Source organism: Paramormyrops kingsleyae, chromosome 12 (assembly GCF_048594095.1).
Source record: "Paramormyrops kingsleyae isolate MSU_618 chromosome 12, PKINGS_0.4, whole genome shotgun sequence".
Lineage (NCBI taxonomy): Eukaryota > Metazoa > Chordata > Actinopteri > Osteoglossiformes > Mormyridae > Paramormyrops > Paramormyrops kingsleyae.
This window is the reverse complement of record NC_132808.1, coordinates 21,565,082-21,586,012: the sequence shown is the minus strand read 5'-3', so window position 1 is coordinate 21,586,012 and position 20,931 is coordinate 21,565,082. Positions and strand designations below refer to the sequence as shown.

General features: G+C 39.3%; 1 protein-coding gene across 31 annotated transcripts; it reads right to left on the bottom strand.

Moving 5' to 3' along the window:
* Positions 1-2,943: 2,943 nt before the first annotated feature.
* LOC111848745 (uncharacterized) lies at positions 2,944-20,401 on the bottom strand. Of its 31 annotated transcripts, none has more exons than XM_072697699.1 (18): positions 20,212-20,398; positions 19,064-19,270; positions 14,783-14,851; positions 14,205-14,285; positions 11,888-11,926; positions 11,755-11,793; positions 11,622-11,660; positions 11,489-11,527; positions 11,356-11,394; positions 11,223-11,261; positions 11,033-11,128; positions 10,226-10,279; positions 8,982-9,035; positions 7,741-7,791; positions 6,764-6,883; positions 6,580-6,607; positions 5,920-6,002; positions 2,944-4,493 (listed from the first exon to the last, which is right to left on the bottom strand). In XM_072697699.1, exons 4-18 carry the CDS (start codon positions 14,251-14,253, stop codon positions 4,477-4,479), a joined length of 786 nt encoding a protein of 261 aa, XP_072553800.1. In that variant the 5' UTR covers positions 14,254-14,285; positions 14,783-14,851; positions 19,064-19,270; positions 20,212-20,398; the 3' UTR covers positions 2,944-4,476. The 31 variants fall into 31 exon arrangements, with proteins under 31 accessions (XP_072553800.1, XP_072553799.1, XP_072553780.1 ...); XM_072697698.1 differs by having other exon boundaries at positions 14,205-14,258; XM_072697679.1 differs by lacking the exon at positions 19,064-19,270 and having other exon boundaries at positions 20,212-20,400.
* Between the last annotated feature and the right edge of the window lie 530 nt (positions 20,402-20,931).

The following is a 20,931-nucleotide window of genomic DNA, read 5'->3' as shown; positions in this document are numbered from 1 at the left end:
GGTTTGTTTTTGTTTTGCCGCCAGTGACCTAGAGTTTGGCTTCCTTATCATATGTTACAGGATGGGGAACCAAAACTCCCTCAATCCTCATGTGTCCGACGAAGAACTTTCATTACATTTCCAAAACTCACAAAAAAGTCCACAGGAATTTTCACGAGAATGTATGCGGTGGACTGGGTGAGTTTTTGAAATAAGTGCACTTCCCTGGCGTATGATGCTTTGTCCTCTGAAAAACTCCAGTCTCCTGTCTTGCATGTTGGCGTCTTTCACCATGTGCCTGTGGAACCAAGGTGTTGAATTCTTACTTCTCGTGGTTTTCCATGTCAGAGGTTTCACACAGTTTGTAACTAGTTTAATGTACATTAGTTTGGTTCACAGCATGAGCGTATTTTCTAGGCCATAAATAAATATGCGCAGATCTGCTAGAAAAGGAGTGGTTTTGGTTTGGGATAGGTGCTCTGACACTGAAATATCCACAGCTAGGGAATTGAGTTTTCTCTTTAGTATTCTAGAAACTACTCTCACTGTATACTACATACCTTATATGAAAAGCCATGACAACCAACAGTGGAAAATCTCTATTTTCAGCATTGTAACTAATATCAATGTGCCCTTATCTTTTGAACATTGCTTTAATTAACATTTTTTATGTGTTGTCAGTACAATTATGTGTATTTTTGCTAAACCTAATGAATTAATTTAGCAAATAAAATAAAGAGGGTTGGGTTTAGGGTGGAAAGCCCAGCAGGCATTTTTGAAGGCCAGCTCTGAGGAAATGGCGTGTAACAGGAAGGAGACCTTGGCCGTCAGCTGGATCCCTGCCATCTCAGCCTGATGAGAGTGTAAACCATCAGTCAGCCCCTCCATCTCACAGCAAACTGCAAAGTGCTGGCAGATCTGGTGCTGGATGAAAAAGGACCTCGCTGCATGGATGCCAGAGTGCAAGGACATACGGGAGAGAGTCAGCAACTCTCAGAGCCGCCATGGGATTAGTCATTAAGGTTTCACTACTGCATGCCTGGATGCCTTCATAGACAGAGCCTTATCTTGAGCTGTGTTGGGAGATAAATTGCTTTTTCTGCCATTGTGATATCTAACCCCATCGCTGGGTCCTGCAGTGTCACGTGAACTTTGCACACCCTGAACTCTCCCCAGCAACCTCCATTTGCTGATTTTTTTTTGGAAACATCAGTAGTGAAAACACACTTAACACATCCGGCAGAGCTGGTAGGATGAGCAAACGGTCTCAAGATCGAGCTCAAAGATACAACTATTCCTCATCTTGCTCCTCTTTCTGCAAGACCTTTATTTTTTACTTCCATGGAAGATAAAGTGTTTTCATTGAGATTACTGCGATTTTTATCATGTTCAAATTTGTTTCACATCTCCATTTTGACGTGGCTGGCTTGCTGGCTAGATTTGCATGCTTTGGGAATCTCTGCATGCTTGCAGACTGCGGGCAGGTAGGAATCCATGCATGCTTGCAGACTGCGGGTAAGTAGGAATCCCTGAATGCTTGCAGACTGCGGGCAGGTAGGAATCCCTGCATGCTTGCAGACTGTGGGTAAGTAGGAATCCCTGCATGCTTGCAGATTGTGGGCAGGTAGGAATCCCTGAATGCTTGCAGACTGCAGGCAGGTAGGAATCCCTGCATGCTTGCAGATTGTGGGCAGGTAGGAATCACTGCATGTTTGCAGACTGCAGGCAGGTAGGAATCCCTGCATGCTTGCAGATTGTGGGCAGGTAGGAATCACTGCATGTTTGCAGACTGCAGGCAGGTAGGAATCCCTGCATGCTTGCAGATTGTGGGCAGGTAGGAATCACTGCATGTTTGCAGACTGCAGGCAGGTAGGAATCCCTGCATGCTTGCAGATTGTGGGCAGGTAGGAATCCCTGCATGCTTGCAGATTGTGGGCAGGTAGGAATCACTGCATGTTTGCAGACTGCAGGCAGGTAGGAATCCCTGCATGCTTGCAGATTGTGGGCAGGTAGGAATCACTGCATGTTTGCAATTGGCAACAGTGAAGTGTCCATAAATCATTCATTCAGCCATTATTGAAGTGCTTATCTTGGTCATGATTGTGGGGGTTATGGGGCCTATTTCAGGCAGCATAGGGCACATGGCAAGTGCATTTTATATCATAGCTGGGGTGCCAGCTAATCATGACAGTGCATTATAGGCATTTAAATTTTAAAGTATTTAAAATTTAAAATGTAGTATGCAGGTGGCAACCATACTTTCATCGCTGAAATTATTTAGTGTTTGTCATATTTCACCACACTGTATGTTTACATGACCAATTCAGATTGTTGCATTTTAGGAAGTATGTCAGTTTTATATGATGCAATCTACTTTTAGTATAATTTGCGTAACAGGACTCTTAGTGCAGTGTTTCCCAACCCGGTCCTCAGGAACCCCCAGACCGAACACGTTTTTGCTCCCTCCCAGCTCTCTGCCAGACAGTCCACATTTTTGCTGCCAGGGAGCTGGTTTCTGAGGACCGGGTTGGATTTGGGTACCTTTAGAGCAGGGTTTCTCAACCCGGTCCTCGGGGACCACCAGACGGTCCATGTTTTTGCTCTCTCCCAATTCCCTGCCAATTGGGAGAGAGCAAAAACGTGGACCGTCTGGTGGTCCCCGAGGACTGGGTTGAGAAACCTTGCTTTAGAGAATTCTAACCATGCTGGAATGGGAATGGAATCTGCTACCAGACTTCATGGTGCAGATACATGACATATAATTAATATATAATTTCAATCTTCTGAGTTAAAATTTATGTTTCATTTTCTGTTGCTCTCCAGGTTAGGGTTGACTGAAGAGTGAACTTATTACGTTTTGATGGACAAATTTGAAGGTTATGGAAGGTGATAGAAAGTGTTGTCTGGAGCTAGATTAACATGGAGCTCTGTCCTTCTTCCTAGACAAAAGACAATCTCCATCTCTTCTTCCTGTTTAAGAGGTTTTAATCCATGAGACATGAGAACGTAAAGCATTGACATTTTGGCAAGTGACATAAAATCTTTGCGGAAAGAAATCAAAATAAAGATAAGCGTGCATTTGATAAAATACCCATTGAATGTTGAACAAAAACTGGACTTTGGTGTCAACAAAATATGTTAGCTTGTATAACAAAGAATCACAGTGTTAGATTAAAAAGCAATATCTAACAGAATAGGAATAAACATTGACCGGATGATGGTTCATCATACATTTTAAGAATAATCTGGAATGATCTGGAATTTAGAATAATGAGAAAAGCACATTTTTAGTTTCAGTGCTGATTCCCGAACCCTAAAGTAATTTATGTTATTGACTTTAACATAATCATTACATCAAAATCTACAAATTTTAACAACTCCAACATCCCGGTAAGATCTAGGCATAAGTTCAAAAACACTTGATGGGGCGCTGCACGCTGGCCGACCCTGACCTCTGACCCCCCAAGCTGGTACATGTGTTTATGTGTCATGGAGAGCAAGATCGGGCAGGTGAAAAGAGAATTTCCCCACAGGGACCAATAACGTACATCTATTCTATTCTATTCTATTTTATTCTATTCTATTGTGTTCTGTTCTATTCTAAAAATATTTCATAAAATATAAAAGTATAAAATGATACCTGAACAAAAATCTTTGATTAAAAACAACACTGCGCAAACCATTCCCTCTGTCGTTATGGTTCCTCTTTAGTGGGGTGGAGCGTTTGACTTGGTGCTGTGATGACAGTGTGCATTATATAAGAGGAGTTTGTACAGAATTAGAGTGAAGTGCTAAACATTAAGAGAAACGTAAAAAAAAAAAAACACATTTAACAGTTTCTGTGAAGGAAGTACAGATGTGATGGTAGAGTAGCTGGGAACATGCAGTTCTGGGCTATTAATACTATATTAATATTACAAAACACTTTGGTATGCTTAATTAATACTATATTAATATTACAAAACGCTTTGGAATGCTTAATGCCTTAGAGAACTCCAGGTATAATCAGGCTTTCACTTTTGTGTCATAAAGACCATTACATGAGTATTGTTATTATTTCATTTATTCCATAAACATATTTCCACTCTATATTTCATAATTGAAACTTCAAACATAGTTGGTCTCAAAGGATACCTGTTATTTCTATAATTATTTACTCACTATATATATATATAGAAAGAACAGGTCTCCTTTGAGACAAACTATGTTTACTTAAGTATACAATATAACTTGACACCACCCATCTATCCATTTATCTGCCCATCCATCCATCATGTCATGTAGCCGCCCACCCAGGACTGCGTTGTAGGGTCCCTGTAGCATCGTTTATGAAGCACAAGTCAAGGAACACCCTGGATGCCAGAATGTGACGTAATTTGATTTCCCATTATCGACTGTAGACGTGCGTCAAATTCATAAATATCGCGATCTGGGATTTGTTTTTCTCAGTCGAAAGGGCTCTGGCTCCATGATTATCCAGCGCTTTGAATGAGATTCTCAGCCTCTTCCAGCCGCTGAAAAACATAGATTAAAATTATGGAATTAAGATCTGTATCTTATGTGAACTGTGCATTTTACCGAAGACAGTTTAAAATGTATGTAAATCTATAGCCAGTTTCAACCAATATTTCTAAAGCGTATATGTTATTTGTCAAGTTTGACCTCTAGAGGGCAGCGTTACACATGCTAAATGACAGGATTTTGAAGGTTTTAAGAAGTTCTTATGCTCATATGTCACCAAAACGAATACAGATATAGAAGTGAAAGTTATCTTGAGACTGCAAAATAATTTTAGTGTTTATAACGTCTTTAGTAAAAATGTTTTCTAGACATCTCAATACTCCGAAGTAGAAAAAACGAAAAAGCTTCATATAAATTTTTTAAAATTCATTTCCTACTTGCTAACTCTAAAGTTGCATGTAAAAATTATATCCCATGACGTCTCACGACCGTGGCACGTTGTCTAAGGTCAACTTGGCCTTCATCACTGGCAAAAGAATTGTTTCTGCAGAAGCCGAGAAAACAAGGTGACTAACATGAAGTTACAAGTAAGTATGTAAAGTTTATTTATATAGTGAACGCTGAACAATATACATGTGCTAAAAGGTACAAGATACCAGATCTATTGCCACAAGGGGCTGTAATGCATTGCTGCTTGATTGTAAGGCTTATCGCTGTCTCAGAATCTTAAATGCTGACCTCCCCATTCCTGCACCCATTACTGGGCCAGGGAGGAAGAGCTCATGACGAAGGCATCTTCACGCATTAATCCGTCGCCATGGCCACCAATGGGTCTCCTTTGTTCCGAGCCGCGCAGGAGTGACTGACATTTCCAAACTCACAATGGAGCCCTGGCCAAAACAGTCTCAGCCTGACTGAGGAAGTCTCTATCTTTCGTCTCCCCGCTAGTCCTCCAGGGCCGGGGGAAGTCAAATCGCAGGAAACACCTTCTGTGCAGCCCAATAGTGTGGGCCATTACGCTCTCGGCACAATGAGATATTAAAAGCCTGAAACTTCCTCTAAGTTCCTGGAAGTAAGTTCCTGAGGGACTGAATTGTAGCGGCCAGGAAAACAAACATCTCAGGAAGGAGTACAGTGAGTGAAAAGGCTGCTCCTTTATAGAATATCGTGGTCCTTATCTTTTATACTCATCTGCCACTATTGTCTTTGATGCTGTGATACTTTGTTTCCAGAAACAAACTCTATATACGAGGACAGACTACGTGCCTCTAAGATGCTGCGTTCTGGAACCTCTCATTTCCATATATAAATGTGTCTGTAAATGTCTGGCTACATTCTGTGGACAGAGGTAGCATAGCAGCCAAATACGTAAGATTCCAAAATGATATTCATCATGACTGTTTTTTTTTTTTTTCTTCTCTAAATGGGAGAAAAACCATGAGACGGTCGGGGTGCCTTGGAGTAGCTGTAGGAACTTACCGCTGTCGTCCGTCCCCGAGGTCTTCACTCCCAGCAACATTACACCATCTTTGAGGCTCTCCGGTCTGCTCTGGAAAGAGGCGCTGCAGTCCCAGGAGACACAATCGCGTGAGAACGGGCCTGAGAGGCTGGCCAGCCTGACCTGCCCCCTCTTACCATTAACACTGACTGGCATTGCACAGTCACAGTCCTGCATGTGGTACCACGGATCCATCAGAACAGCATCATTATCATTACAGTGAGGTCAGAATTTTAGGGCCTGCGTCTGATGTATAGATTTTGGGTAAGAATGACGAGGATATGCAGGGATCTTTGGATGTTCAGACAACGTGGAGAGCTCAGGCACGGACTAACACAACATGCAGATGTCAGGGCAGTGTGTTAAGTGGAAACTGACCCACACCCCGGGGACCAACACCCAAGACAGAACACAAACAGGCAGGCCTGCGGTGGGGGGGGAGGGGGTGAGATAGTTTGATAACCCTGCTGTTTGGTCCCCCTTAGTGGGGTGGGATCAACCTCATAGTTTTACTACCTGGCTATGTGCCTGGTCTGGAGCAAACAGGTCTTTACTCTGTCACCTCTGGTCGGGGGGGGGGGGGGGGGTGAAACCTATTAATTTACTATGCGGCTACATTCCTGCACACAGGTTACACTCACTTTTCCATCCCGTTGTCAGTTGTATCTCCTGAAAACAGTACAAAGTCTATCAGGTGATGGGATTTATTGCTAGGTGACATTTTTTCTTAGGCTGTGAAAAAAAATAACAATCTAGTATTTTTATATCTATAATAAAAGTCATAGTAAAGGAGCAAGATGCCCGCAATAAGACCCGGATACTTGCCTGGATGCGAGTGACTCTTGCTGACCTTGGATCTCCAGTAGTAGATGCCCACAGCGGCTGCGATGACCGGAAGCAGCAGAAAAGCCCAAAGGGAATTCTTGTGTTTTGAGTGAAGAAAACCTATGATGAGAAGCCAGGAAGAGATGTGAGCAAGGCTCGCCAGGCAGTGCTGCAGCGCTGTGGACGCAGTGTGCTGCAAACCGCCCCCCCCCCTCCTCCCAATCCAGCGTGACAATAGCAGAAGTGTCCCCTGGCTCAGTGTCTCGATCAGGAGACCCAGGGAGTACAGCTAATCCTTAACCCAGCGGTGGCCAGTCTTATCCGCAGAGGGCCGGTGTACTTGCAGGTTTTTGGGATAACCTGTAGGTCAGCTGTTCAAACCCAGGTGTGAGGACTCTTCAGCCAATCAGTCCTCTGATTAGTAATATAATTAGGGAGTTGCGGTGCAAAAAAGCTGCAGCGAAAACCCGCATACACACCGACCCTTTGCGGATAAGATTGGCCACCCCTGCCTTAACCATTCTAATTCCAGTGCTGGGCATTTCAGGTCCAGAAAGTAAAAGTCCAGACCACAATTTTGTTTCAGCCAACTAGTTAAGTACTCTATGACTGTGACTCTTTATACTCAACTGGCTGGTAGAAACAAAATCTTGATCTGGATTTTTAGTTTATGGACCTGAAACGCCCAGCACGCTGAAACGCTTGATTTTTTTGCCCTGCTGCATTGCAACCTTGTTGCGGTCAGACTGATTTCCCCCCCCCTATTTCCAGGTTCTATACATTCATATGCCGCCTCAAAATCTAGCACAAGACTGTTGCCTCGGATAAGCGGAAGAACATGAACCGCACTACACACCAGACCTTTTAATATTAACTGAGAAGAGTGCTTCTGTTTAGACGTGTGCATGTTGTAGCCTTCCACACAGACGCTGAGAACAAAAAGCACTGTGATACGACGGCAAACACATTAACCTTACCTTTAGGATCTCCTTCATTTTTTTGTTTGGTTTCTCCATTTTCTTGTTGGCCTGAAAGACAATAGCATACAATGGTTTCTTTTTGCAGCTTTTGCCATTGTTTTCCGAACAAAAATACTTCAAAAGTACAATGTAGCAGCATCATCATCACCATCATCGTCACCAACAACAAAAATAACAAGAACATCAATAATGATAGAAATAAAATATGCAAGGAAATATAAAAAATTTGAACTGATCTTTCCTTCACCTGATTATTTGTAGGAAATAAACATTCATTTTGATCAGAAACCTGAAATATGTTTTTGTGGTAAATATTTTTTATTATACTTTTGCAAAACACCTGCTATAAAAAGTAAACAAAAATATGGATGAGAAAGCCATCATTAAATGGATGGTGCTATGTTTTGGAAATTCATAGAGTGCTAATCTCTATCTGTTTTTTTATTATTAATTAGCAATTAATACATTTCTTCATATATGAAATAACTATATCCCTCATGAAGATATTTCAATAGCAAGGATGAACTGCCCTAAAATGTCATAAAACACACACACACACACACAATAAAAATTCTTCAGATAAAATAATATACAGTATATTAAAAAGCAGCATTGAGGCCATTCCGGAATGCATGCATCAATTCCAATCCAAATCAAGAAATGGAACTGGAGTTGGGATTGGGAAAAAAAAAACTATGGGGAACAGATTTGGAATTGAATTTGAATTTCAGGGAGATTTAAATTCCAACTCCAGTTCCATTTCCTGATTTGGATTGGAACTGATGAATGCATTCTGTAATGACCCCAACCCTGTTAAAAATTGAATTATACTGACATGCTGATTGCAGTCACAGGCCAGGAAGGTAGCATTTTATTCACCAAAATGTGTTCCCAGCATTCTATATTATAAACAGATGCAGATGACGTTGTGGTTGCCCCATGGTTTGTACGATATTGCCATGTAGTTGGGACATGCAGTGGGCACAGGGTTCTAGACCAGTGCTAGACTGATTTCCCCCCCCCTATTTCCAGGTTCTATACATTCATATGCTGCCTCAAAATCTAGCACAAGACTGTTGCCTCGGATAATCGGAAGAACATGAACCGCACTACACACCAGACCTTTTAATATTAACTGAGAAGAGTGCTTCTGTTTAGACGTGTGCATGTTGTAGCCTTCCACACAGACGCTGAGAACAAAAAGCACTGTGATACGACGGCAAACACATTAACCTTACCTTTAGGATCTCCTCCTTCATTTTTTGGTTTGGTTTCTCCATTTTCTTGTTTGCCTGAAAGACAATAGCATACAATGGTTTCTTTTTGCAGCTTTTGCCATTGTTTTCCAAACAAAAATACTTCAAAAGTACAATGTAGCAGCATCATCATCACCATCATCATCACCAACAACAAAAATAACAAGAACATCAATAATGATAGAAATAAAATATGCAAGGAAATATAAAAAATTTGAACTGATCTTTCCTTCACCTGATTATTTGTAGGAAATAAACATTCATTTTGATCAGAAACCTGAAATATGTTTTTGTGGTAAATATTTTTATTATACTTTTGCAAAAAAAAACTGCTATAAAAAGTAAACAAAAAATAAAGATGAGAAAGCCATCATTAAATGGATGGTGCTATGTTTTGGAAATTCATAGAGTGCTAATCTCTGTTTTTTTTATTATTAATTAGCAATTAATACATTTCTTCATATATAAAATAACTATATCCCTCATGAAGATATTTCAATAGCAAGGATGAACTGCCCTAAAATGTCATAAAACACACACACACACACACAATAAAAATTCTTCAGATAAAATAATATACAGTATATTAAAAAGCAGCATTGAGGCCATTCCGGAATGCATGCATCAATTCCAATCCAAATCAAGAAATGGAACTGGAGTTGGGATTGGGAAAAAAAAAACTATGGGGAACAGATTTGGAATTGAATTTGAATTTCAGGGAGATTTAAATTCCAACTCCAGTTCCATTTCCTGATTTGGATTGGAACTGATGAATGCATTCTGTAATGACCCCAACCCTGTTAAAAATTGAATTATACTGAAATGCTGATTGCAGTCACAGGCCAGGTAGGTAGCATTTTATTCACCAAAATGTGTTCCCAGCATTCTATATTATAAACAGATGCAGATGACGTTGTGGTTGCCCCATGGTTTGTACGATATTGCCATGTAGTTGGGACATGCAGTGGGCACAGGGTTCTAGACCAGTGCTAGACTGATTTTTTCCCCCCCTATTTCCAGGTTCTATACATTCATATGCCGCCTCAAAATCTAGCACAAGACTGTTGCCTCGGATAATCGGAAGAACATGAACCGCACTACACACCAGACCTTTTAATATTAACTGAGAAGAGTACTTCTGTTTAGACGTGTGCATGTTGTAGCCTTCCACACAGACGCTGAGAACACAAAGCACTGTGATACGACGGCAAACACATTAACCTTACCTTTAGGATCTCCTCCTTCATTTTTTGGTTTGGTTTCTCCATTTTCTTGTTTGCCTGAAAGACAATAGCATACAATGGTTTCTTTTTGCAGCTTTTGCCATTGTTTTCCAAACAAAAATACTTCAAAAGTACAATGTAGCAGCATCATCATCACCATCATCGTCACCAACAACAAAAATAACAAGAACATCAATAATGATAGAAATAAAATATGCAAGGAAATATAAAATATTTGAACTGATCTTTCCTTCACCTGATTATTTGTAGAAAATAAACGTTCATTTTGATCAGAAACCTGAAATATGTTTTTGTGGTAAATATTTTTATTATACTTTTGCAAAAAAAAACTGCTATAAAAAGTAAACAAAAAATATGGATGAGAAAGCCATCATTAAATGGATGGTGCTATGTTTTGGAAATTCATAGAGTGCTAATCTCTGTTTTTTTTTATTATTAATTAGCAATTAATACATTTCTTCATATATAAAATAACTATATCCCTCATGAAGATATTTCAATAGCAAGGATGAACTGCCCTAAAATGTCATAAAACACACACACACACACACACACAATAAAAATTCTTCCAGCATTCTGTATTATAAACAGATGCAGATGACATTTTTAAACCACAAACGTGATCTGATGGAGGAAGCAAGTGTAATTCAGAAAATATTTTCCCTGAAAATACCTGTATCATGCTGAATCTACTTCTTCATAAACATTATTCTAACAAACATTATTATCATCAGAGCATTTATGCTGGTAGAATTTTAGAGGTCCGTGCAGAAACTTGACAGGTATTACCTCCAATTGGAGTAGATGTCAGTTTCCCTGTTGATGATGTTGTAGTGGTATCACCTGATTTCGTTTCATTTTCAGTTCTGTTAAGGTTTGTTGTTGCTGTAATGATAAAGAGATCAGTTGAATGGAATGTTAACCATTCAGATACCAGCAGTAATACCAAGGCAGCTCAAATCTGGTTCTATAAATTCACCTGAATTTGTATTTGCTTTTCCTGTGGGTTCTGTTGTTACTGTAATGATAAAGAGATCAGTTGAATGGAATGTTAACCATTCAGATACCAGCAGTAATACCAAGGCAGCTCAAATCTGGTTTTATAAATTCACCTGAATTTGTATTTGCTTTTCCTGTGGGTTCTGTTGTTACTGTAATGATAAAGAGATCAGTTGAATGGAATGTTAACCATTCAGATACCAGCAGTAATACCAAGGCAGCTCAAATCTGGTTCTATAAATTCACCTGAATTTGTATTTGCTTTTCCTGTGGGTTCTGTTGTTACTGTAATGATAAAGAGATCAGTTGAATGGAATGTTAACCATTCAGATACCAGCAGTAATACCAAGGCAGCTCAAATCTGGTTCTATAAATTCACCTGAATTTGTATTTGCTTTTCCTGTGGGTTCTGTTGTTACTGTAATGATAAAGAGATCAGTTGAATGGAATGTTAACCATTCAGATACCAGCAGTAATACCAAGGCAGCTCAAATCTGGTTTTATAAATTCACCTGAATTTGTATTTGCTTTTCCTGTGGGTTCTGTTGTTACTGTAATGATAAAGAGATCAGTTGAATGGAATGTTAACCATTCAGATACCAACAGTAATACCAAGGCAGCTCAAATCTGGTTCTATAAATTCACCTGAATTTGTATTTGCTTTTCCTGTGGGTTCTGTTGTTACTGTAATGATAAAGAGATCATTTGAACTGAATATTAACCATTCAGATACCAGTAGTAATACCAAAATAGTGAATATCTTTCACCAGACATAATGCTTGTTATTGTAGATTTCCACATTTTTTTCTTTACTCTTCTAAAGTTGGAGTTTAACAATATATAAATCTTGTGCTCAGATTAGACATCATGGACAATCACAGCCTAAACTGGCAGGTCTGTTAGGATGATTGTCATGAAATCTTGATTTCGAACACGTTTTTTAACATTTTCCAAAACAAGTCCATCAAGACCATTAAGAAAGTCGAAACATTTTCACATTTTTAAAAATTGCTTATTGACAGTCGTGCTCATTAACAGTCATCAAGCCAAGTCGAGTCAAGAGATTTATTTGTCACATACATACAAAAAATAGAAAGAAATAAAAATAGAAAAAGGTAAGAAGTAAAGTCGGAGTAAAAAAGAAAAATTACAATATATAAATACTAAGTTACTTGCTGAGTTACTTGAAACTCTGAAATAATGTATATTTTTAAATTAAAAATTAGATTTTGACTGATTTCTGTCATTACCGCAACACTTTGTAAAATCTACAACCTAATATTTTTTGTATTTCATTGAAACTTTTTTTTTGAAGTAATGTGGCAAACTTGAAGGAACACAACATATAGATTCTACCCGTGAATTTAATAGCAAACTAGAATTTTTTGATTTATTAAATTAACATTAAATGGACAGTTTTGCGGTAATGAGGTCGATGGTTTCCTGAGAATCAGCCATTAAGGGTTCTTTCTGTTTTTTAATGTGTATTAAATAATAAGCTTAAATTCTGCACCGTAATCCTTTACCATAAATGCCTTTTACTTTCACAGTGATTTTTAATATTATTGGAATTTTTAGGTATTTACAGAAGCTCACCGCAGGGATGTAACTTTAGTCAGCATATTAGCCAAGGAAATAGGAATTTATGCAAACTGCTGTAGGGTTTAGTGTGTGTGTATATATATATATATATATATATACACATAATTTTTTTTCCATCAGAACACCATGGTGTTGACCCCTGATGGATGGATGGATGAATGGATCATTCTTTCTATCTATCTATCTATCTATCTATCTATCTATCTATCTATCTATCTATCTATCTATCTATCTAGTTACATCTGTCTTCACTCCATGCTTTACTACTGCCTTCACTGTATCAGGTGCCCTGTAAAATAATGTATATTTTTTAAATATACATTAATAAAGATATATTACTATTGCAGAAAATTTAACAAATTAATTATTTCTGCAGAACATACAATATTCCAGAATTCAGAATGCAGTAAATGCAGCAAAAGTACTTTACAAAAGTACTTTTCTTCATAGTAATAACTGAGCCATACATATCAGTTATGAAATAATGTAATGAAAGAGTAATATTTTGCAATAAAGATTGACAAGAAATTTTCTCACAGTAACTGACAAGCCTTTATTTGTTTAACTGCCCACTGACATGTGGAAAATTTTGCATGAGCATTGGGGGACTGGAGGGATTGTACCCAAACAGACTGGCAAAGGTGTTGGAGAAATATAGGGAAGAAGAGAGAGAACGAGGTGGGATATAACGTGAGACTCCAATGGTCTTTTCTCTCAAAATGAGCACCTTTTATTAGCTGTGAATGGATTGTCTAAAAAAAAGCATAGCCTAATACAGAGGTATTCAAACTGTGGGGTGGCACCCCTAGTGGGGTGCAAAGGAATTGCAGCAGGGATGCAGGTGTGTGTGTGTCTGTGTCTGTGTCTGTGTCTGCGTTGGGGGGCACAGAGAACTGTGTGACAGGTTTGAAGTGGGGGCAGACCTACTTCAAAATTACAGTCTTTATTAATATAAAAAAATGATGTGTACATAATATAAGCCTGCACACATTATATAACATGATGATATAATTAAATTAGCGTCTGTTGGCGCCCTGTCAAAAAATAGGTTTGAATCCCACTGCCTTAATCTGCAGAGAAATCTTCCAAAAAAGAGTTAATGCTGCTCACTGCTTTAAAAAAAACAAACAAAAAAACAGCCAGTCATGTTTCAAAGAGATACACAAAGTGAATATGCACTAAATCCTTTCAGCACATCACTAACTGTTGTGATTGTCTCTTTATCAACAAAAAGTTCCCTCTATCTTGTGTCATGATTTCAGCCTCTTAATCCCCTGAATGAACGAGACAAAAAAGAAGTGATTCGTGGTTCTCACAACATCCAACATTGAGTCGTCACTTACGCTCATTAAAATCTTACCTGCTGTAGTTGTTGTGTGCACTGTAGAGGAAGGGGAAGTAGCCACCATATTTTCTGTAAAGTCACCTGGTTTAGAAACTTCTAAAAGGTAATAAGACCCACCCCCCGCACAAAAAAAACTTTTCCAGTTCTATATAATTCAGTCTACCCTTTCTTTGAAAACACTTGCGTCATACTGAGTCTGCTGTTTCACAAACGTTATTTTAATAGTCATCAATATTATCATCAGATGAATTATGCTGATTAGGTTTTACGGGTTTATGAAGCTCCATTGGATAACAGGTATTACCATTGGCTGTAGTATGTATGTATCAGTGCTGGTACTGTGGATGATGCCATATTAGTATTATTTGGTTCTGAGCTCTACAAAGAGATCTGTAGCCATGTAGCATGTTTACAATTTAAACACCGGCAGTACAGCAACAAGCAAGTGTAGCTCAGAAACCCGTTCTCTGAAAACACCTGTATCATGCGGAATCTACCGCTTCACAAACATTATTTTCACAAGCATTATTATCACCAGATCATTTATGCTGGTAGAATTTTAGAGGTCCGTGCAGAAATTTGACAGGTATTACCTCCAGCTGGAGTAGATGTCAGTTTCCCTGTTGATGATGTTAAAGTGGTATCACCTGTATTTTCAGCTCCTGTAATGATAAAGAGATCAGTTGAACTGAATGTTAACCATTCAGACTGCAGTAATACCAAGGCAGTTCAAATCTGGTTCTATAAATTCTAACATTATTCATATTAATGGAGACTGGCCCTGTATGGATGTTTCAGAGCAATGCTCTCAGTGGGTAACAGTTACAAAGAAAAATGCCAGTGACAATATGGATTTACGTTTTGTATTTCTGGTCTAAATCAGTAACTCTGCCCAGTGTTATTTTGTTGTGAAAAGAAACATACAATGAAGGAGATAATTATTTGACCCCCATTGAATTCCTAAGTAAACCGATTTATAAAGAAATGAGAAGTCTATAATGTCAATGGTATGTTTATTTCAACATCAGAAGATAGATTTTCAACAAAACAAACAAGAAAAAAAATTATTGTTACAGTTACAAATCAATTTGTCATTTATCTAGGGAAATAAGTATTTGATCCCCTACAAGTCAGCAAGAAATTAACATATTAACATAACACAAGTAGTACTTAATTAAGTATTAACAGATACCAAGCCAGCATTCACATTTAATGGCATTACTTTGTTTAATGAGTATTCTTTGGTCACTAACCTTTCTAGATCTTCAATCTTATCACCATGAGAGACACCAGAGAGCTGTCTAAGGATGTCAGAGACAAGCTTGTTGACCTTGACAAAGAATGAATGGGCTACATGACCATCAGCAAGCAGCTTGGTGAGAAAGTGACAACTGTTGGTGGAATTATTTGCAAATGGAAGAAAGACAGAATAACTGTCAATCACCCTGGATCTCGGGCCCCAAGGAAGATTTCATCTTGTGCGTCATCAATGATCTTAAGAACACTGAGGGCTAACCCCAGAACTACACGGGAGGAGCTCGTTAATGATCTCAAAGCAGCAGGGACCTCGGTTGCCAAAAAAAACATTGGTAACACAGTATGCAGTTATAGGTTGAAATCCTGCAGTGCTCACAAAGTACCCCTGTTCATGAGGACCCATGTTCAGAGAACTTCAGGCCCTTCTGAAGTATGCAAGTGAACACCGGAATAATTCCAATGAGGCTTGGAAGAATGTGATGTGGTCAGATGAGACCAAAATCGAGCTGTTTGGCATCAGCTCTACTTGCTGTGTTTGGAGGGAAAATAATGCTGACTGTAACCCCAGGAACACCATCCCTACCGTCAAACACAGAGGCAGAAGCATTATGCTTTGTGGGTGTTTTTCTGCCAAGGGTACAGGACGGCTGCACTGCATCGAAGGAAAGATGGATGGGGCCATGGAGCTTAAAATCTTGGAAGAGAACCTCCTTCCTTCAGCCAGGGCACTGAAAATGCATTGTGGTGGGGGGGGGGGGGGGGGGTCTTCCAGCAAGACAAGAACCCTAAGCTGCTTCAAGAAGAAGCACATTAAGGTCATGGGGTGCCCTAGCCAGTCTCCGGACCTTAATCCTATAGAAAACCTATGGAGGGAACTCAAGCTTCGTGTATCCAAGTGACAACCTAAAAACCTTAAAGATTTGGAGGAGATCTGCAAAGAGGAGTGGATGAAAATTTCAGTTGAGCTGTGTGCAAACCTGGTGACCAACTACAAGAAATGTTTGACAGCTGTGCTTGCAAACAATGGTTATTACACCAAGTACTAAAGCAGGGGTTCCAAGGGATCAAATACTTATTTCCCTAGAAAAATGACAAATTGGTTTGTAACTGTTACATGATTATTTTTCTGGCTTGTTTTGTTGATCTATCTATCCTTTACTGTTAAAATAAACTTACCAGTAAAGTTATAGACTTCTCATTTCTTTATTAAGGGGTCAATTTAAAAATTCAGCAGGTGGTCAAATAATTATTTCCCTCACTGTATTAACCATTGAAATACCAGTAGAAGGATTGCATGGTGCTGCAGTGGTTGTTCACAGTTGGGTGAATTTTGTGTTACCCATATCATCTGTGAGCCTGTCCAGATGAGATCTTGGATCCCATCCTGCCTTGTGCCCAGTAATAGGTGACAGGTTCACCATCACCCAGTACTGGGTAATCATTTGGAAGGTGAATGAATGGATACCAGCAGTAACCAGTAGGAGCGTTACCAGGAGATCTCAACTGTAGACTGTCAGCGTTCCTGCTTGTCAGTCCTGCTACCTTAATTTCTCCAGGGAAGCAGTCATCTCCTACCAGGAAATTGTTAACAAGCTTCGAATTGAACTCCAAAGCTCCATGTGGTGGAGATTGTTCACCATCTGGAGATTCTGTCCATTCTTCTTGACCCTACCTTTACATTTCTGAAATGTGGCCCTTTGGTCCTGACTCTGGCCCCCTCACTTTCTGCATGTGTCCCCAATCATCAGCTCACTCTAATCATAGAACACCAACATCAGAAATCACCCAATTAGAGACAATTGTGTCCTTTGCCCCTTGCCCCCATTGGTGGAACCAGCGTCAAACATGTGTAAGAATTGCTGTAACATCTTCTAAACACTAAAACAGAAAGAGTAAAATAGTGGGAATTTCATTCTATGATTACATTGTTTTTTTTTTTGGATATTTTTCTTACGTACCTCATTCTAATGCACACACAATTTAACATTAAGATGAACAGTAACACAGCAAAAAGTTACTGATATCTCACAGGATGGCCAGAAGAACACTGTTTCGGTTCTAATGAACTTAACTAGTTAAATATCTCGATGAGGTATCGATTTGCCAAACTAGGCAGGATAATGGTCAAGTAAAAAAAAAATACACTGCCACATTGGACGGGTGCTGCAGATTCTGGGGAGATGTTACAAGAGATTTTGAAATGGGTAAAGTGACACACTTTGACAGACACAATATTGTAGTTTTACACCAAAGTGGAGATCGTTTAAACTTTGAGATTTTTGCAGCGTACTGCCATAGTCTTCAGAAACTGATTAAATTTACTGGCCACAGACTGACATTTCTCTTTGTTTTGTGAATTTTTGACAATAGATGTTTCCGTATTGCTGACGTGGTAGAGTGGCTGCTCTTTCATGTCTGTGTAGCGTGTGAGAAGCTGCGTCCTGTTGGATGTAGTGGACGCTGACACTGAAGATAATCCGGCGGCAGAACATTAAGGACAGAACGGACGCGGGGAAGCGGAGTCGAGTGCCAAGGGCGCTGCATAAGATCCCAAGTGCGGGAATGTTAAGATTGATGCATTTTTCACTTAAACTACCGTAACTACTTATCTTGGGCTCGTCTGTAAGAGCCTGTGCCGGGCAGCACAGTGCAAAAGGCAGGGGTAGGTTCACCATGGGCGGGACACCAGCACACAATCAATTTAATGAACATATTTCCTATAAACTGGGACAGCTACCAAACCTACAGCAGATACCAAAGAAACTTCTGTCTAGGGAAAAAATAACTTTGGGTGTTGTCCTTGGCTTGGGTACACTGCCTATCTTCACAAGGATCACCCTTGTTTGTGACAGAGAGCAGAGCAAGGCCTTCCATCATGCCAGTATCCCCAATGAAAATGGCGTCCACTCATCTCCCACAAACAAACCAAACAAAGCAGCAGGAGTCTCCTAAGCAGGATTTTTTTTTTTTAGAAATCTTTTACACAAACCTACATTTATTGTTAATTTAACATGCGCACAAAAGCAAATACGAGAACTTGCCAATTTTTTGGTCTAAATTCCTTTGTTGTCGATGCATTGTCAATTTTTTATAGTCATTTCAATATTTACACAATTGCAACAATGGATCAAAAGCACGGTCTCGGGTCACGCTGAATATAACACTACTAAAGGTCTATTTTTGCTGAAATCTCCTCTCAGAACATTTGAGAGTACAGGACAATCAGACCGTATGGTGAGGTGGGTCAGGGTCACAAGAAAACTCAGAAAGACAAACGAAAGAAACCAGTGTTTATGGAACCTAAGAACTTCTCTCTTGTGTCCTCCTAGACCAGTTCAGAATGGTCAATCCCCCCCCCCCCCTATTCTATCCCAGCTGTCTTTCCACCCTTTGCCATTTTTTTTGCACTAATTAGATGATCATGGATCCCAAACCACTACAGCCGCTACAAGCTCTGTGATACCTGTCCATATCACATCTATTCTCCTATCAACTGACCTGTTTCCTGATAAATTAACGTCATACATATAGCAAATTGCAGAAACTACCTCTAACTGAACTCGCAAGTAATATCATCAATATGCCACTGAGCTTGGAAGAAAGCAAAAAACACTGACCTTAATGTCGATTATGTGAATGATGGCTTTTGGAATCATCCTGAAAAATGTATGCCGTCTTTTCGAAGGATTTCCAGGGACTATAGCTTTAGTCACAGCATGTTTAATAAAAGACGCCTTGAATAACCCATAAATGCAACGGTGAGGCTATTATCACATTAGCGTTGTAGAATCTTTGCATGGTTTCATTGTTTGCCTCCATCACATCTTTATGAACAAAGTTAAAAAATTATGAGACATGAGAAAAATTTATATATATATATATATATATATATATACACACACACACACACACACATATATGTATATGTGTGTGTATGTATGTATGTATGTATGTATATACATATATATTAGATTAGATTAGATTAGATTAGATTAGATTAGATAGTAATTTATTAATCCCTCGGGAAGGTTCCTCCGGGAAATTTAGTTCCAGCAGCAGTACACCGACACATTACAGTTACAAGAATTAAAATTTGGGGGGTGGGGAATTTTTTATTTTTTTTATACATATATATATTCAGCAGCTGTTCATCCATATACCTAGCATTGTCTATATATTTTTTTTTCTTTATATTTTTACTTATATATTTATACAGTTTTAGAAATTGTTTTCTATTGTTTTTATTGCCTATATTGTTCTTATATTGTTATTTTTGCTGATCCTATGGATCCTGTTATACTGTCTTTTTTATTATTGCTGCTGTTTCTAAGGAATTTCCCCATTGTGGGATTAATAAAGTCAATCTAATCTAATATATATATATAAAATCCCACTTTCATCTGGTTTTTGTATTTTTATCTGCCTGATGCATCTTGCACTGACTGTACTACGCAGTACAGAATGATCACATACATTTTAAATAACGTTTAGTTTACAAAGTAGAATAGTACGTGGGAAGTAAAAAATAAACAAATAAAAGTAAAATCAATAAAAAACTAAATTTAAATAAAAAAATCGAAGTTAAGATCCATCTGATGACATATTTCACTGCACATCATTTAGGCGATGAAAGTGTATCCATATCCCAGTAAATAAGTCACCCCCCCCAAGGCATGCCGCCCCATAGGGAGTACCCCCCCATAGCAACTCGATAAGCTCTCTCTCTCTCAGTCATCGTTATTAAAGAAGCATGCAGCACCCATACCTTTGATGATCAGACAGAATGCGAAGACGATCATCACTGTCGAGGCCTTCATGGTGTCGGGCTTGGGGGAGACTTGTCCTTGACTCTAGTAGTGGTTCCTTGTCGAGACTCTGCCCTCATGAGCCAGCGAGCCTGGGCAAGGTGTTCACGAGTTGAGTGCTGATTATTTTGGTGTTTCCTCGGATAAAGAAGGGGAGGAAACAGCCTGTGTCCCAGGAGAGGGGGGGAGCGCTTTTGTCCTGCCCACAGGAACTCAGGGGCCTTTGTTTGTATTCCATCATCAACGTCTCTTGATTGTTTTTTCCTGCTGCGGACCAGCTCTTTAACGCAAGTTTAAGGCAAACTTGGAGTTATTCCTCTGCAGCCCATGCGATAGGTACAGGTACCGCTTTGAGTCCATCAGAAGCGTCTCAGCAAGACTTCGGAGCAAAAATGAGCTGGTACCAGGATTAGCGAAATTTCTATATTTCTGTATTGTTGAGCATGAAATAAAGGCCATAGAAGTTAGAGGTTACTCCTTATTTTTTTTAGGGATATTCATCTCCGTGACTGTTTATGCAATGCATGGTCTGGGTGAACTTTGGGCCTGTCCCAGGAGGTGCAGGGCGTGAAGCAGGGAAAAGCCCCTGACGGAACAGCAGTTCATCCCAGGGCTGTCACACATTTAAAGGGCTATTTTAAGACAACAATTTACCTACCCATGTGGCTTTGGACTGTGGA

Bases quoted from the DNA above. Each gene is read 5' to 3' on its own strand.
- LOC111848745 (XM_072697679.1), bottom strand. From the start codon at position 20,263: ATGAAGGCCTCGACAGTGATGATCGTCTTCGCATTCTGTCTGATCATC. The intron at 6,884-7,740 runs GTAAGGTTAATG...TTCTCATCATAG, and splicing joins AAATGAAGGAGATCCTAAAG to GTTTTCTTCACTCAAAACAC. The intron at 6,608-6,763 runs GCAAGTATCCGG...TACTGTTTTCAG, and splicing joins CAAGAGTCACTCGCATCCAG to GAGATACAACTGACAACGGG.